Raw genomic sequence first — 19,099 nt, forward strand, 5'->3', positions numbered from 1 at the left:
GGACGGACGGACGGACTGACTGACTGACTGACTGACTGACGGACGGACAGACAGACAGACTGACTGACGGACGGTGGCCCTTTCAGGTCGGTTCTTCAAACGCGCCTCAAACCCGCCAGGCCTCATTACCGCCATCTTAAAACCACAGCAAGGTGACATCCCGCCAGATGGCCACACCGCTCAGCGTTTTTTTTTTTGTTGTTGTTGTGAAAAACAAGGTAACATCAAAGTACGGAGGTACTTTTAAAAACGCTTCATATCCCCCTTTTTTCCCAGCTGACAACACAATACCATTTTTCAAAAACAACAAAGAAAAATAACGCGCTGAAAAATTAACGAGTGATTATCTGCCTAATCCGAGGAAACACCGTGTTTTTCAGGGGTTTTGTACAGTTTCTTATTCTGCTTTTCTTGCTGAAACCAAAGCCTCTTATGAAGTAAATTAGTGTATTAAGAGAACACGTCATGCTATCAACAAAAGTGGCAAAATCATCCTCTGACATTCATGTACAGTCTTAATATGTAAACCAGTCGTTACCAACCGTGGAGAGCAACCATCCTGCTGGTTTCCAACCCTAACTTGGCACACCTGATTCAACTAATCACCAGCTCAGCAGAGATCTCTAGCTGCAGAGTGCTTAGTCAGGACTGGAGTGTAAACCTACAGGACCGTAGATCTCTAGCTGGTGAATGAGGTGTGCTTAGTCAGGACTGGAGTGTAAACCTACAGGACAGTAGATCTCTAGCTGCTGAATGAGGTGTGCTTAGTCAGGGTAGGAGTGTAAACCTACAGGACGGTAGATCTCTAGCTGCAGAGTGCTTAGTTAGGACTGGAGTGTAAACCTACAGGATGGTAGATCTCTAGCTGCTGAATGAGGTGCTTAGTCAGGACTGGAGTATAAAGCTACAGGACGGTAGATCTCCAGCCACTGCTGTAAACCGCACCCATTCGCTGTTTCCGCGACTGACCTATCGTCCGCGCCACAAAGGCACCTGTCGTTTGCTTACTGCCTTTTTCCCGCCAAAAGGAGAGAGTAGGGCCCCTGGACTAGCATCCCGTTAGCATCCCGTTAGCATCCCGCTAGCATCCCGTTAGCATCCCGTTAGCATCCCGCTAGCATCCCGCTAGCATCCCGCTAGCATCCCGTTAGCATCCCGTTAGCATCCCGTTAGCACTCAGGATGCCCCGGCACATTTCACTGCAGATAATTAAGCAACCTTCCTCAAGGAAAGCACTGGAACTCGGCCGATCGGCAGGAAAAACCTCAACGACAGAAAAGCAATTAATGTCTGACTTTATGCTGTGCCCTAGACAAACACAAACTCGCCCAAATGGATGGAAACAATGCAGCCGATAATTATCAGAATCTCTTCAGAGAACGGGCCCAGCCAGCACTGTCAACACAACAGGATTTTCATGAGGGATGACCCTGACACGTCTCAGAAAGCTTTCTGTGCCGGAGTACCTGGAGCAGCCTTTAAATACATTATCATTAAGCATGACCGCATCTCACTGCTATCAGTATAAAAAACACATTAAACTCTGAATTTACATAAGACTCCCACGCCAAACACAAACTATTCAGAAATTTCCTTCTGCAAAGCCAGGCCTAGTCTGTTCTCTCCTGCACACACAAACAAATGCACACACACACTAACACACACACACACACACACACACACACAGTAACACACACATACACATGCTCACATAGACACACACACACATGGACACACATCACACACACACGGATGGGTAGATAGTGCCCTGAAGAGAATATAAAATTAATGGCTGACCTCAGTCTGGTGTAAATAAGAGGGTGAATGCAGGCTCAGTTAGAGTTGTGCTTTATATATAATGCTCTAAGGCTTCCAATGAACTGTGACAAATATCAAGATTAAGGGTTTAAAAACTTACAAATGAAAAGCTTTAAGATTTTCTGCAGTGTGTTTAAAACCATGGTCTGTGACTGCAGCAAGCCTGTGGTGCTAATGTGAATTTACCATCAGCAGACATGGCATATTATTACCCAACGCCACACAGTGACCCTGAAACAGGGGCCGATACCAGAGCCGTAATGGAGGACAGTATTATTACCCAACGACACACAGTGACCCGGAAACAGGGGCTGATACCAGAGCCGTAATGGAGGACAGTATTATTACCCAACGACACACAGTGACCCGGAAACAGGGGCCGATACCAGAGCCGTAATGGAGGACAGTATTATTACCCAACGACACACAGTGACCCTGAAATAGGGGCCGATACCAGAGCCGTAATGGAGGACAGTATTATTACCCAACGACACACAGTGACCCGGAAACAGGGGCCGATACCAGAGCCGTAATGGAGGACAGTATTATTACCCAACGACACACAGTGACCCAGAAACAGGGACTGATATCAGATCCGTAATGGAGGACAGTTTATAACCAAAGCCACACAGTGATCCGAACAGGAGCCATACCAGCCGTATGGAGGACAGGCCTTATATCCGGCGTGTGTCATACTGGGAGAGATACACGTGTGTGTGTGTGTGTGTGTGTGTGTGTGTGTGTGTGTGTGAGTGTGTGTGTGTGTGTGTGTAGTGTGTGTGTGTGTGTGTGTGTGAGTGTGTGTGTGTGTGTGTGTGTGTTGTGTGTGTGTGTGTGTGTGTGTGTGTGTGTGTGTGTGTGTGTGTGTGTGTGTTGTGTGTGTTGTGTGTGTGTGTGTGGTGTGTGTGTGTGTGTGGTGGTGTGTGTGGTGGGGTGTGTGTGTGTGTGTGTGGTGTGTGAGTGTGTGTGTGAGTGAGATGTGTGTATGTGTGTGTGTGTGTGTGTTAGTGTGTGTGTGTATGTGTGTGTGGGTGTGTGTGTGTGAGTGAGAGTGTGTGTGTGTGTGTGGTGTGTGTGTGTGTGTGTGTAGTGTGTGTGGAGTGTGTGTGTGTAGTGTGTGTGGTGGTGAGTGTGTGTGTGAGGTGTGATGAGTGGTGTGTGTGTGGTGTGTGTGTGGGTGAGGTGTGTGTGTGTGTGTGTGTGTGTGTGTGTGTGTGTGTGTGTGTGTGTGTGTGTGTGAGTGTGTGTGTGTGAGTGGTGTGAGTGTGTGTGTGTGTGTGTGTGGGTGTGTGTGTGTGTGTGTGTGTGGTGTGTGTGTGTGTGTGTGTGTGTGTGTTGGTGAGTGTGTGTGGTGTGAGTGTGTGTGTGTGTGTGTGTGTGTGTGTGTGTGTGTGGTGTGTGTGTGTGAGTGAGTGTGTGTGTGTGTGTGGGGTGTAGTGTGTGTCTGGGTACCTGCAGACAGGCGGGGCCGGGTTCGAGGCGTCTGCATGTCCTGCCGGGCGTGGGGCAGCATGTGGTAGCGCTTGGCCTCGTTGACCAGGTCCCTGCAGGTCTCACAGGACTTGATCAGCTCCTCGTTATCCACCACGTTCAGCAGGTAACTGGGGTGGATGAACGGGAGCCGCACCACCGCTAACAGCTCAGACACATGCTGCGGGGGGGGGGGGGGGGGAGGGGAGGGAGGAGGGAGGGAGGAGGGGAGAGAGGGAGAGGGGGAGGGAGGGAGGGGGGAGGGAGAGGAGGGAGAGGGGAGAGAGAGAAAGAGAGAGAGAGTATTCAGTATTCAGACTGGTCCTGGGTGAACAGAAAGTTGCTTGACAGCATGTGTACTGGAATGTATAAAGTCACACATCACCTGAACAAACACAGATGCATGAAGCAACGCACATGAACACACAGACCCACGCGCACGCACACACACACACACACACACACAGACATACACTCTCTCTCACACACACACACACATACACTCTCTCTCTCTCACACACACACACACACACACACACACATACACTCTCTCACTCACACACACACACACACACACATACACTCTCTCTCACACACACACACACACACACACACGCACACACACATACACTCTCACACACACACACACACACACACACCCCTGGATCTGTCCCAGGTTAATGTGGGAACACACACAGGAAAGCAGGCTTAAAGCAGGCAGGCAGGGGGCAACATTGCCTGAGATTCCACAGGCAGCTCGGTCTCTCAGCGCTGTGTGTAACTGCAGGACCCCGGACGCTGAGAGCCGTCCGTTTCCCGCCTGTTTTCCGCGCGGATCGAGCCGCTAGCGGATCAGCCTGGCTAACATAATCAGCGGGGCAGCGAGCTCCATGTCCCCTTATTAATAACGGACCCCGCGTCCCCCAAAAACCTCCAACACCGCCAGCACCACCCCACACGTCCCAGAGAGCGCCGGGACATCGAAATAATTCGCTTCAATAATTTTCTGTCACGGCCAGCCCCCACCCCCCAACCACCCCCCCCCGCACTTTTATCATTACCATGATATGACTAATAATACAGTGCCATCCCCAGGGGGCAGGAAAGCAGGTCGCATGCGTGTGAAAATGTGAGAGATTAGAGTCTATTTCCAGAGCACAGGTAGTACTGTAGCACTGCTGTACTATCACACCTGCTGCTCCACCTGCACCTGCACACCAACCACCGCCCTCAACCCCCACTTACTCCACCCGCAGCACACCAACCACCCACCTCAACCCCCACTTACTCCACCCACAGCACACCAACACGCCCTCGACCCCACTTACTCCACCCAAGCACACAACCACCGCCCTCAACCCCCACTTACTCCACCCGCAGCACACCAACCACCCCCCTCAACCCCCACTTACTCCACCCGCAGCACACCAACCACCGCCCTCAACCCCCACTTACTCCACCCGCAGCACACCAACCACCGCCCTCAACCCCCACTTACTCCACCCGCAGCACACCAACACACACCACTCAACCCCCACTTACTCCACCCAGCACACAACACACCCCTCAACCCCACTTACTCCACCGCAGCACACAACCACGCCCTCAACCCCCACTTACTCCACCCGCAGCACACCAACCACCGCCCTCAACCCCCACTTACTCCACCCACAGCACACCAACCACCACCCTCAACCCCCACTTACTCCACCCGCAGCACACCAACCACCGCCCTCAACCCCCACTTACTCCACCCACAGCACACCAACCACCGCCTCAACCCCCACTTACTCCCCCGCAGCACACCAACCACCACCACTCAACCCCCACTTACTCCACCAACACACCCACTCAACCCACTACTCACCCGCAGCACACCAACCACCCCTCAACCCCCACTTACTCCACCGCAGCACACCAACCACCGCCCTCAACCCCCACTTACTCCACCCGCAGCACAGCAACCACCGCCCTCAACCCCACTTACTCCACCGCAGCACACCAACACACACCACTCAACCCCCACTTACTCCACCACGCAACAACACCAACCACCGCCACCAACCCCCACTTACTCCACCCCAGCACACCAACCACCGCCCTACCCATACCCCCGACATCAACCGCCTCACCCCATACTCCACCCACAGCACACCAACACAGGCTGGTGCATTTTGGCGGTAATGTTGTGTTGAGTCTGTCTGAATGGAGCTGGTGCATTTTGGCGGTAATGTATTCCCCCTGACTGTCCGCTACGTTTAGGGGGATCATCTCCGACGGCGACAGAGCCTAAAACCCCTAAAACAGGAGCGGCACTCTAATCAGGAATAGTTTAATAACGAGAACGACAGCGAGCTCCACCCCGCTGCCAGCGAAGCCGTCTCCCCCCCCTCCCCCCCCACACGCTCCCCAAACGCGTTTAATTAAAAACAGGGCCGTCGCTTCTGCCCGAAAAAACCGCTCGGCTTTTTGTTTTGCTTCTGCGCCCCAAATGTCAGCCTTTCCTCCTCCGGCGGAGCAGGGAGCAGAGCCGCGAAAAGCGCCGGGGCGGCCATCTTAAATAAAACATCCACCCCGGGGGGAGGGGGGGGGCAGAAACAGCGAGAGATCTGGGAGCGGTGCGGGTACGGGGTGCGAGACACGGCGGCGGAACCTTCCGGAACATCCTGGCAGAAGCGGGCGGGGGGGGGGGGCAGCGCTCACAGCCTCTGCCGTCGCGGTAAATAACCGCTGGTTTGGAAAAGAGAGACTCGATTACAGCGAGCGTCAGACCCAACTGTCAAACTCCTGTTTGCAGTTTATTTTGCAGCATAATTTATTTGCACATATCAATGACATTATGCGAGAAAAACAAAAACTGGCTACATGAGCTAGAGGCTTCATGTTTTCATGATAAAATACTGATTATATTTACACGTCTAGATTTCAATAAATATATGTAGATGTAATATAAACACAAAATATTTATATTCATGTGATTTGTTTCCCTTCCCCTGTGTCCTCTGAGAAATAAACACGCTACACCTTCAGTTTGGAAACTTCAAAAAAATAAATTAAAAAAACCTGAACATTTACAATGTCAACAAAGTACAGATTTGCATATTATCGTTTAACTACAGGCTGAGTTCATTTCTTGAAAAAGTTTCCCCGAACAGAAAGTGACACAATCTCCAGCTCTCCCAGAGACGGTTTAAAATCCGCCCCCGTCCTCACACACACACACACGCACGCACGCACGCACGCACACAACACACACGCACACACACACACACACGCACGCACACGCACGCACACACACACCACACACCACACGCACACACAAAACACACACGCGGCGCACGCACGCACGCGCACACGCACAGACACACACACACACACACACGCACGCACGCACGCACGCACGCACGCATGCACGCACACACACACACACACACACACACACACACACACATTACCTGAGCACTGAGAAGGACTGGGTTTTAAATCATTCCTCCAGTGCCTGGCCTGGTTGAAAGGTTCTGGTCTCTCTGATCTATACCGCAGTCCTGTCATCTACTTACTTTTAATATTTTAGGATCTCAGCACGGGGGAGGTGGGGGAAGCCTAAATTAATTACCCGTACATTCCAGCCCAGTCTAATACTCCTTTTTCTTTTTTTTATGTCCTACGGAAGGTGTAATGTATCAGGTGCATCCAGCAAACGCCCACCCCACTGCTCAACAATTAGGCCCCAAAATGAACGTTCATCCGCTACGGGCAGCTCGCATGAACAGGTCCCAGAGCGCAGTCCTGTAAATTGCATCCTGTTTTTAATTTTTTTTTTTTCTTACTGGTTAAGATTCCCCTCCCCCTCTCATCTGATTCAATTTACGCAGCGCTGCGAGCTGATTGGCTGCGGCGTTCCTCCAGCCCCGCCTCCAGTGCGCCGCGAGCGCGTAGCTGCTGACGTCACCGGCGCAGCGGGAGGAAGCCGTCGGGCCCCGTACGCCGGCCCCTCCCAGCTCCCTCTTTATTGCTTTCCTGTGTCTCAGTCCCAACTCTACTCAGCGCTCTTATTGAGTCTCGCTCGGCTTTGCAGGGACAGCGCTCCTGTCAGGTGTGGGTTGTTTCACGGGTGACGATAACCTGGTTAAGCCCCCCCCCCCCAACCACCCACCCCCCCAAGTTACTACCGTAGAGAAAGTAATTACACAGACACCCCCCCCCCCAGCACCCCCCACCCCCCACACTCAGCCGATTCGGTGCGATTCCCGTTTGCAAACAGGACAGCGAACGACAAGCCGAGCGTTATAACAGAAATAATAAAATATAAAAAAGCACTAATAACAAATCAGCATTAAAAGCCCGCGCAGGCCCCCCCCCCTCTCCTGACGGGGGGAGCGGACACGGAAGCTCCAGGTCCCCGGCACTGAGGATCGATCGCACGGCGACGAAAAGCGGTTTAATAGCGTAAAAAAAAGTTCTATTTAGTTTCAAATAACAAACGAAAACAAAAGCGCAGTCACTGAACGCGCCGCGCGGGCTCCTCGCGGTTCAGCACAGGCCAGTTTTTGTTTTGTTTTGAGCGAAACGGCGGCACAAACAGAAAAGGCACCGGCATCGACTCATCCATTCAACCGCACCAGCCTGTCCTTCCCCAGCCATAACAAGACCTGCTGAGCTGTGAGGAACCGCGCAGAAACAGAGAGGAACAAAACACAGCAGAGAGAGAGAAGGAGAGAGGGGGAGAGGGAGAGGGAGGGAGACAGGGAAAGAGGGAGAGAGAGGGAGGGAGAGAGACAGGGAAGGAGGGAGAGAGACAGGGAAGGAGGGAGAGAGAGGGAGGGAGAGGGAGAGAGTGAATGAGAGAGAGATACAGAGGAAGAGAAAATGGGACAGAGAGATTGAATGAGAGTGGAAGAGAAGAGAGAGAGTGATACTCCCCGCTATACCGCCACTCGGTGCCCATGCCAAACACTGCCAAACCAAACCAAACGGCACTGGGGTCGAACGCAGCGCCTTCTCTAAACCGCTGCATCCTCTCCCCGTACGGCACAGCTGGCTAACCAGGAGCAGCTACAGCACACCTGCAGTCTGACTGTGCTTCTGCTGAAACCCCACAGAGGAGCACAGCTGGACAACACCAGCAGCTGCAGAGTGACACAGCTCACTGCTGGTACAGATCACACATCGCCATGGCTACAGATAAACAGATCACACATCGCCATGGCTACCGATCACACATCGCCATGGCTACCGATCACACATCGCCACGGCTACAGATCAACAGATCACACATTGCCACGGCTACAGATCACACATCGCCACGGCTACAGATCACACATTGCCACGGCTACAGATCACACATCGCCATGGCTACAGATCACACATTGCCACGGCTACAGATCACACATTGCCACGGCTACAGATCACACATCGCCATGGCTACAGATCACACATTGCCACGGCTACAGATCACACATCGCCATGGCTACAGATCACACATCGCCACGGTTCAAACATGAGGAAGTGTACGGTGGCCTGGAGGATGAGGAAGTGTGATTTACCGCAGTCGGTTTGTGGTCAGTTTGCGGGTGGTAAGCGGGTGGTTAAGAGTCGGTCTGCAGACGGTTTGCGGGTGGTTAAGAGTCGGTCTGCAGACGGTTTGCGGGTGATAAGGGGTCGGTCTGCAGACGGTTTGCGGGTGGTAAGCGGTCGGTCTGCAGGCGGTACCTGCGTCCGTTCTCACCTGCACTCTGCTGCCAGGGTCCTTCTTGATCCAGCGCAGGACGGTCTCGTACACCAGCTCCTCGGCCTTGGTGTTGAGGCTGTCGTTGGACAGGTAGCCGACCAGGTCGTCCTTGGACACGCTGAGGATCTCGTCCTGGCCGGCCACGTCGGGGAAGTTCTGCAGGGCGAAGGCCTTGGCCATGCTGTACAGCTCCCGGCACTGCATCGCCTCCGCCATGCCCAGCACCCCCAGGCAGTTCCCCGCAGTCAGCTGCTTCTCTGAGACACACAAGAGCAGGACACGCGTCAGCTGTGTGTGTGTGTGTGTGTGTGTGTGTGTGTGTGTGTGTGTAAGTGTTGGTGTGTGTGTGTGTGAGAGAGAGAGTGTGAGTGTGTGTGAGAGAGAGTGTGTGTGTGTGTGTGTGTGTGTGTGTGTGTGAGTGTGAGTGTGTGAGTGTGAGTGTGTGTGAGAGAGTGTGTGTGTGTGTGTGTGAGTGTCTGTGTGTGTGTGTGTGTGTGTGTGTGTGTGTGTGCATATGTGTTGATGTTCACACGTGTATATGTGTGTGTCTCGTACGCACACACACACATACACACACTCCTGCGCAGACTGACTCACACACACACGCGCGCGCACACACTCACACACACACACCCCTTTCTGCAGACTCTCCTACTTTTGGATTGAGTGCACTTGAGTTTTTAAGGATTTTAAAAGCCCTTGAGCACAAAGAGAAGGAAGGTTACAGCAACCTGCCAGTGTCATAAAGAGCAGGAAATTCTATATATATATATATTTGTGTGCACACATTTATTCCACTCTGAAAGTTTTAAGTGACAGAGCTGACTAAACCAAAATAGTGAGGAGATTCAGAAGAGAGCCACACTTGACCTGCGTGCTCCTCTCACGGCATCGGGCTTTTCAGAGCGCCATTGTGCCCTTCCCAGAATGCATCACTCACAGAATGAGCTCAGCGCTCGATAGATAAGAGGATCCCGACACTCAGCTGTACTAAGGTTAGGGCTAGCCACCTAACGGAACTGTTACAGTTCATAGCATAACTGTGTGTGCGTATACGTGCATGCGTGTGTGTGTGTGTGTGTGAGTGTGTGTGTACAGTATGTGCGTGCGTTTGTGTGGGTCTATTAAGTATTTATTATTATTATTATTATTATTATTAATATTATTATTAAGTGATGATATACAGATGTATAAATGAGTACAGTGATGATATACAGATGTATAAATGAGTACAGTGGTGATATACAGATGTGTAAAAGTACAGTGATGATATACAGATGTATAAATGAGTACAGTGGTGATATACAGATGTGTAAATGAGTACAGTGATGATATACAGATGTGTAAATGAGTACAGTGGTGATATACAGATGTGTGAATGAGTACAGTGGTGATATACAGATGTATAATGAGTACAGTGGTGATATACAGATGTATAAATGAGTACAGTGGTGATATACAGATGTATAATGAGTACAGTGGTGATATACAGATGTATAATGAGTAAGGTGGTGATATACAGATGTATAATGAGTACAGTGGTGATATACAGATGTATAAATGAGTACAGTGGTGATATACAGATGTGTAAATGAGTACAGTGATGATATACAGATGTATAAATGAGTACAGTGGTGATATACAGATGTGTAAATGAGTAAGGTGGTGATATACAGATGTATAAATGAGTACAGTGGTGATATACAGATGTATAATTAGTACAGTGGTGATATACAGATGTATAAATGAGTAAGGTGGTGATATACAGATGTATAATGAGTACAGTGGTGATATACAGATGTATAAATGAGTACAGTGGTGATATACAGATGTATAATGAGTACAGTGGTGATATACAGATGTATAAATGAGTAAGGTGGTGATATACAGATGTGTAAATGAGTAAGGTGGTGATATACAGATGTATAAATGAGTAAGGTGGTGATATACAGATGTATAATAAGTACAGTGGTGATATACAGATGTATAAATGAGTAAGGTGGTGATATACAGATGTATAAATGAGTACAGTGGTGATATACAGATGTATAATGAGTACAGTGGTGATATACAGATGTATAAATGAGTAAGGTGGTGATATACAGATGTATAATGAGTACAGTGGTGATATACAGATGTATAAATGAGTGCCGTGTGGCTGGTGTGCAGGTGTTAATGGAGTAGTTTGCTCTCGCCAGCGTCGATTGCAGTCAGGTAATACAGACGTTTCATGCAGCGGGGCTGGGATCTCACCGCGGTAAGTACGGGGGCAAGGCAGATCGCCACGGTATGACAACGCAACGCCCGGCGGCGTTCAGCTCTCCTCGCTACGCGGTTCTCACGCTCTCTCTCTCTCTCTCTCTCTCTCTCTCTCTCTATCGCTCTCTCTCTCTCCCTCTCTCTCTCCGGCTTTGCTCCGGGAGGGGGGGAGGAGGGGGGGGGCGGAGCCGCAGAACAAAGAGGCAGCCGCCTGCTGCTACGGTCGTGGCTAACGATTCGTTTCCCAGCCAAAACCGCGGCATTAACTCCGGGGCCCCGGCGGTAATTAGGCCCGTCCGGTCGCCGCGGCGACTGGGGCCTCGGGTCCGCGCCGTAATCTCGCGGTGACGCGCGATTAAAAACCAAAAAACCAGCGGCCTGCCCCCCCGAGGGGGCGGGGCGCAGGGCGAGAACCGGCACCGGTACCGCGAAAAAAAATCCACCCAGGAGAGATTTATAATTACATCTGAACCGATATTATCCTTCCCGCCGTTTTAACGTCTCCGCTGCTCACTCCGTGTCCTCCGACGCCGCCGGCGCCGCCGGGGAGCGGCGCGGGATTTATCCGCTAGCCGAGCAGCGGGGCAGATCCTGCGCGCATTAGACTCTAAATGAGAAAGTCAGGCTGATTTAGCGGTGCGCTCGGGATTAGCGTCAGCGCTGAAAGGCCTTCCGGGGGCCCTTTGTTATTTTTGGGCTAAAAAAAAAGCGGCACAGCGATGCGTTGCGCTGTGACGGGTGGTCATAACATTACAAACGACCACCTTCCAGCTTCACACGGCAGCTCCTGGCATTCCCAGACAAAGACATGCTATTTTTTTTTTTTTAAATAAAAAAAAAAACAAGATGCTAACTGCTGGAATCTCAAAAACTGAAAAATAAAACGCGCTCGAAAACGTGTGAACGGGATACGGCAGTAAAGTAGCTTAACGGTCAGGGACCTGGGCTTCTAACTCGAAAGGTTGTGAGTTTGATCACCAGCTGGGAATCAACCCCACAACCTTAGAGTAAAATACTTAAAGTGACCAGTATGAATAAGAGGTGAGATCACATTACAGGCATTTAGCAGATGTTCTTATCCAGAGGGACTTACATAACTTCCTACATAGCATCCATTTATACAGCTGGATATTGACTGAAGCAGTGCAGGTTAAGTACCTTGCTCAAGGGTACAACAGCAGTGTTCCCTACCTGGGAATCAAACCTGTGACCTTTGACCTTTAGGTTACGAGGACCGGCTCTTTACCCATCACGCTACACCGTCGCGATCCGGCGGAAGCGGTACGCACCTAAGAAGGACACGCAGACCTTGCAGAATGTGTTGAACTGGAACTTGTTGGCGGCCTCCAGCAGCGTCTTGGCGTTGGCGGCGTCGATGACCAGCGAGCCCGTGTACACGAACTCCAGCAGCAGCTCCAGGACGTCGGCGTCGATGTTGCTCATGGAGAGCTCCAGCTTGTCCCCGCCGCGCTTCTCCCCCGACGACCTAGCGACAGCAGAGGAGTGCTTAGAGAACAGCGCCGCCCTGCAGGACATCTTGTACCAGTGCAGACTTACAAAAAAATACCACACACACACACACACGCAGGAAAAAATAACTCGTATATCATTATACTGAAAATGCCAAAGTTTGGAGAAGTCAAGGTCCTTTTTGTTGGGTTTTTTAGTCTTGTTTTATTATTATTATCTTTGCCCTTTCCTCAGAGAGGACTATGTTTCTTTAAAGCTTTTAGACAGCATCTGAAAGAGAATATCCTCTCTCACAATTACAGGGGCAGCACCCTTGGCTATCACTATTATTGCAATAAATTGAAGGAAAAATAAAATAACACAACATTAGATGCACGCGTGTGCATATAGACACACGCTAGTGCATGCACGCACACACACGTATGCAAAGACACAGGGTCCACGCACACAAGCACACAGTAACACACATGCATAAACAGAAACACCCACAATATTTACACACGTTCAAATACACGCGTGTACACACAGCCATACACAAATACACCTACACACACACAAACACACAAACACGCGCTTACACACACACACACACACACTCTCACATACCTACACACACACACACACACACACACAATCTCACATACCTACACACACACACACACACACAATCTCACATACCTACACACACACACACACACACACACTGTGATAAGGCTAATGATAGATTTTGGAATGGGCTAAAGGACAATGGACCTAAAGCACAACACATGCCTACGCAAGAGAAAAATTAATGGCTCAGCACACTGCAGACTGAAGCACACCACAGGCTATGCTGATTGGAGGCCCACAAGGTCCACTCAAGCAAGACATCATGAACGAGTCGCTAGAGCGCAGGTCCCCAAAGGTCCAGCCAGCGAGACATACTGACAGAGTCTGCTGAGCTGGAGTCCCCAGGTCCAGCTCAAGCATGACATCACTGAACAGAGTTCTGCTAGAGCTGCAGGTCCCCACAAGGTCCAGCTCAAGCATGACATCACTGAACAGAGTTCTGCTAGAGCTGCAGGTCCCCACAAGGTCCAGCTCAAGCATGACAGCACTGAGCAGAGTAAGGAGACTGGTCAGTGAATAAACTGCATTAGTACTTGTTTTATGGACCCTTAAGTGGGACGTCCGAGCACCCGAGGGCCCCCGAATCACCCTGCACTGAAGGGTCATAACTTAGACTCCGCCCGGAGTTTGGGCAGGACACAATCAATTCTGCAAAAAGAGCCTTACGGTGCTGTTCAGCTTCTCAAGGTCAAAAAGAAATATCTGCAAACTCAGCGGATACCTTGTGTTTAACTGCACACACACGTACACACACACACACACACACACACACTCGCGCACACACACTCACACACGCACTCGCACACACACACACACACGCCACACACACACACACACACACTCGCGCACACACACTCTCACACACCACACACACACTCACACGCACACACACACACACACACTCACACACACACACTCACGCTTGCACTCGCACACACACACACACACACACTCACTCACACTCGCACTCGCACTCGCACTCGCACTCGCATCACACACACTCACACTCACACTTACACACACACATGTCATATCTGTCCCATCTTACCAGGACTACATAAATTGCAGCTATACAACTTAACACACAGATGTGACATACGGACATAGACACACACATACACATGTGCACACACACAAGCCTACACCCACACACAGACACACAGATGCACTCACACCCAGGCACATACACACACACACACACACAAGGAATGGTGTGAGTAAAGAAAGGAGAGGAGGAAGAGGAGGAGGAGGAGGAGAGAGGGGGGGAGAGGTCTGTTCTGCCACAGGTAGCCAGCAGCCATCCTTCTTGCAGGTTGGGGTGTGTTCTATGACTGGGAGCTGAGCCTGGGCCTCATAAACAAGAGAGTCCCTAAACAGGTAAGCTGCCCCGCCCACTCCCTCCCTCCCCTGGCCACGCCCACGGGCCCTGCCCCCAACCACGCGTCGGCAAAATCAGCACAGCCTGCGTACGAACTGAGATATTAGTGGTGATTCGGAAACGGAAAACGGAAAAGCAACAGCTTTGCATTCGGAGGGAGGGAGGGAGGGAGGGAGGGAGGGCTGGTGCTGCCTCCACGACTGGCTCTGAGCAACCGAGAGCGTCACACCTGAAAAAGCAAAAGCCACAGATCGTTATTACCATCAGTAAAAAAAAAACTCCCCGGAGTGCCAGCATTAAGAGAGAGGTAACATGGGGGTTAAGTGGTGTAGGAGGTGCTTAGTAGAAAAAGGAAAGATTAAAAAATTACAATAATAAAATAAATAAATAAATAAAAAATAAGAGCGAGCTCATCACCCAGGTCAATTAGCGCAATCTAAACGGGCTTCTGCAGCACTCGGCTTTGTGATGGAAATGGCCTCCCCGACTTTCGCGCGTACGTGATGGCGTGCGCTTACTTTGCATCTGATTGCAGAACTTGCGCTTGGAATGCAGAAAAAAGGAAGAGAAGGAGAAAAAGAAAAAGACTGGGAGTTTATCAAGCCGGGTTTATGCAAATCACACCAACAAAATAGGAGGAGAAACTAAAAAAAAACTGGGATGTGATATATATATATATATTCCATTATACATACATATAAATATATATGAAATACATTCATATATGTATATGTGTGTGTTTCTGTTTATAAATAAAGCGTACGTGTGCGCACTTGGCTGACACACATCCCATATTGTTGATTTTATCACTTGGCTGGGACTGCGTTGCCGTGCAACCCATTTCCTTTCAACCCCGCGGGGCTCTGACGGTTCGGAGAGATCAGAGGAGAGATTAAATGTAAATGTGCGTTCTGAGAAAAGAAAAAGACATATTTATCTCTCTTCCCTGAAAAAAGGCTTTAATGGGGAAAAAAGGAAGGGCAGAGAGAGCGGAGCAGCGGTCTGGAAGAAGCCAGGCTCGTATCCGGGCTGGGGGAGTCAAGGGGCTACGGGTTCAAATCCCAGCTGGGGCATTGCCATTGCACCTCTGAGCAAATATTAGAGCTGAACTGCTTCAGGCTGGATGAGCAGTTAGTGCTATGCAAATACACAGTAATACTGAAGCGATGGTCACCATTTAGGGCTGGAGCTGTAGCTTTAAGAAGCATGGATCCCCATCCCTTTGTGGTGCATTAAGAAGACAAAGATCACAGCGAAGCAGCATCAAAGCATCCTACAGGATGAGAGAGAGGACCGTGTGGCACGACCCTGTCTGATCACAACCTACCAAACACACCTCCACCTCTCTCTCACATCTCCTCATTCCTGACCCTGACCACCCCCCCCCCCCCTCCCCAGTAATGTGGCTGTACATTACTCTGGGCCAGTAATGCAGCTGTAAGTTATTCTACAGCATTAATGCAGCTGTAAATTACCGTAGGGCAGTAATGCAGCTGTTAGCTGCTCTAGGGCAGTAATGCAGGGCAGGGAGAATCCAGATTGCTCAGTTTTTCTTTTCTTTCTTCTCCGAAAATGTGAGCTCTCTCACTCTGGTCACAAAAAAAATCTGCCAAAGTCTTGTGAATTTGACATCACCCTCTCACTGTTAGCCACACGAGAGCCAATCATACAGTATGCCACCGGGCAGTGATCAACTGGATGGGGGGGGGGGGGGGCATAAGTGGGGAGGGGGGGTGAAATCATACAGCCAGAGGAGGGTGGGACTCTGCAGTCAGTGCATCAGATGGAGAGTAACAGCGTTCTCTTTTTTGTGACTGCACTGATTTGCAATTTCCCAAAAAACCCATCTCTCTCTCTCTCTCCCGTGTCCTCTGGTCAGGTAGAACATCAAGACAAACGCTAAACGAGGTATTACACACGGCGCCGAAAAAGAGCTTCATTTCCGCAGGAGCCAATGAAAATGCCAGCCACGTCCGGGAAAAGGCCCATTAACCAATTACAGCGCGATAAAACGAGCCTGGTGAGCAGGCAGTGCGCACTCACTGGCAATCTCCGCTCGCATTCATAATGCCTCAAACCCGGCGCTAAGCAACAACACTAACGCATTACCAGATGTTACTTCAGCCGAAAAGGTTCGGGTACTTAATTGGTCGGGCATTCTGATATCTTCGAAGATTGCACCTTGGGTGCATTATGAAATTTTAGTGTGCTCATTCCAGAGCTTTATTGAATAATTGCTTTTATTACCATGTAACAAAATTATAATGACAGTTATGTGCTCATACCGCCTGAGCATCAACTTATTTAGATTCTATTTCGTACAGTTTTTCTTTTTTTTTTTTGTTGGTATTTTTCTACTGACTTTCAGTGCCGCTGTGCCAAGCTAACCCGACGGTTTCAGTGTTATTTGAAGCACTAATGTTCAGTGAGTACACTGCAGTAAAAGGCCATCCATGGTGATGTTCACACATAGACCCTTTGCTAAACTCATATCTGATTTATTTATATAACAATACCGACGGAATAATGGACAATTATCACCGCTGTTTAAAATGCACACAAAAATTTACCTTACAAAATGAGAGATTTACAAACTATGACGTGACACAATGCTAAAATGTAACTTCTTGATGTGAATTTTAGTAAGCAAAAAATAAATAAATAAATACTGTGATTTTTTTCAAATGAATCATTTTCAAATTCTGCGATTTGCAGCCCTCTGAGGACAACACCTGTGCGAGTGTGTTACTGCCTGGGAGAGGTGTGTGAGCTGTCTCACTAAAAAGCTGCGCTGAAAAGCTCATAATAATCACCGTTATAAATCTGAGATCGCTAATGCGCGGGCAACAGCAGCGATTACTTGATTGTTACTTCATTACCAGCAGGCTTTTGAAATCTGTAGTGTTTGTAAAAAAAATATGTAATCCATTTTGTACGTAGCCGATAGGTTTACGGTTTTAAACATGCTGTGTCGGGAACAGATACTAATTTTATACTAAGATTACAAACCAGACTGAATGCAGAAAATAAATGTGAAAATGTCCACCAAAAAAAAGGAAACCAACCCACATTAAAAATTAATAGATTTTTGAGTTTTATAAGTTTTATCCTTTCATAGCACGTAGGATCGGGTCGGCCGGCTGGGAGGGGCACGTGCCTGTTCTCTTTCTGAAACCCAGCGCGTGCGGACGGGCGACGAGGAGAGGCGAGGCGAGGCGGACGTCTGCTCGGACGGAAGATAAAAACCCCGCGCGGCGCGGACGCTGCAGGGAGAAGGGGAGCTAATTGGAGGCCGAGTCCCAATTTGTTCCTCATTTGAAACGCAGAGAGCAGAGCCTTTTTTTCCGCGGGTTATAATTCGCCCCGAATCGAGAGAGACGGAGACGCCGTCGCGCATTCTCAACTAAAAAAACGGACGAATCCTCCCGCACGGCAAGGTCGCCGAGCGAAATAACGAGAGTCAAAAAAAAAAAAAAGAGAGAAAAGAAAAGGAAAAAAAAGAGAGAGAAAAGAAAAGGAAACCTGAGGAGAAGAAAAGGAGGTGAGGTGGCTTTGAATAAGTCCAATTTTTTGCTCTCTCACAGCTAATTCATTCAGGGAGATATTGTGACGCCGGAAAGTAGTTTCTTATACTGGAAAGAGGCGGGGTGATAACAGACACGTCCACGTGAGTTTACGGATGTCGCGTAGCGGCTGTGTGTGTCAGGACCGCGGGAGGGAGATGCTTCCGGAAGCACCAGCGAAGGGAACCGCCACACTCCGGCACGGCGAGCGAGTCTGAAGGAGTCGGACAAGCGACGGAAAACTCTACCAAACGTTAACTTTTACATTTCCGAAAAACAAACGTGTACTTAGACGTGACAGTCACCTGCATGTTACACACTTCGCCTGTCAGTCAGCCAACGTGGAGAAACCAACCAATTACTCACACTTACGCCCTATCTGGGGAACACAATAGTGATCAGTTTTTTACAAAGTAGTTCAAACTAAATTTTTTGAGTAATTGTAATTTTGCCAGTTGCATGAAGGGTAGGGTAGGTTTGCTGTAGTTAATCTACTTTCCGTGAGGTATGAAATAAAAGGCAGTTTCCCTAACTCTGGAGATTATTTACTTTTTTTATATTGAAAGTTTCACAAATTTGGAGGCTCATCAAATAATGAAAACAACAAAGCTTTCTTTATACAAAAGTTTGTATAAAGAAAGCTTTTCTTACATAGAAAAGCTAGATTTCTCACTATCAAAAATTCATGTCTTGGACTCAATTGTTAGCTATATGTCGCAATTTTTAGCCTTTTCTAAATATTTAAGGTTTTGTTTACTCTTTTTGTAAAAACTCAGTTTTTCCCCTCAGTCCATACAGTTC

The 19,099-nt window shown here is 49.3% G+C and overlaps 1 protein-coding gene across 2 annotated transcripts in view; it reads right to left on the reverse strand.

Moving 5' to 3' along the window:
- LOC135257711 (kelch-like protein 29) overlaps nt 1-19,099 on the reverse strand; it is a 191,024-nt gene that overhangs the window by 32,954 nt on the left and 138,971 nt on the right. For both annotated transcript variants that reach the window (XM_064340753.1, XM_064340752.1), the window contains exons 6-8: nt 12,568-12,764; nt 9,017-9,276; nt 3,271-3,469 (exon numbers count right to left, since the gene is read on the reverse strand). In XM_064340753.1, coding sequence (XP_064196823.1) covers nt 3,271-3,469; nt 9,017-9,276; nt 12,568-12,764 — 656 coding nt within the window. The remainder of the gene's footprint in view (nt 1-3,270; nt 3,470-9,016; nt 9,277-12,567; nt 12,765-19,099) is intronic.

Source organism: Anguilla rostrata, chromosome 6 (assembly GCF_018555375.3).
Source record: "Anguilla rostrata isolate EN2019 chromosome 6, ASM1855537v3, whole genome shotgun sequence".
NCBI lineage: Eukaryota > Metazoa > Chordata > Actinopteri > Anguilliformes > Anguillidae > Anguilla > Anguilla rostrata.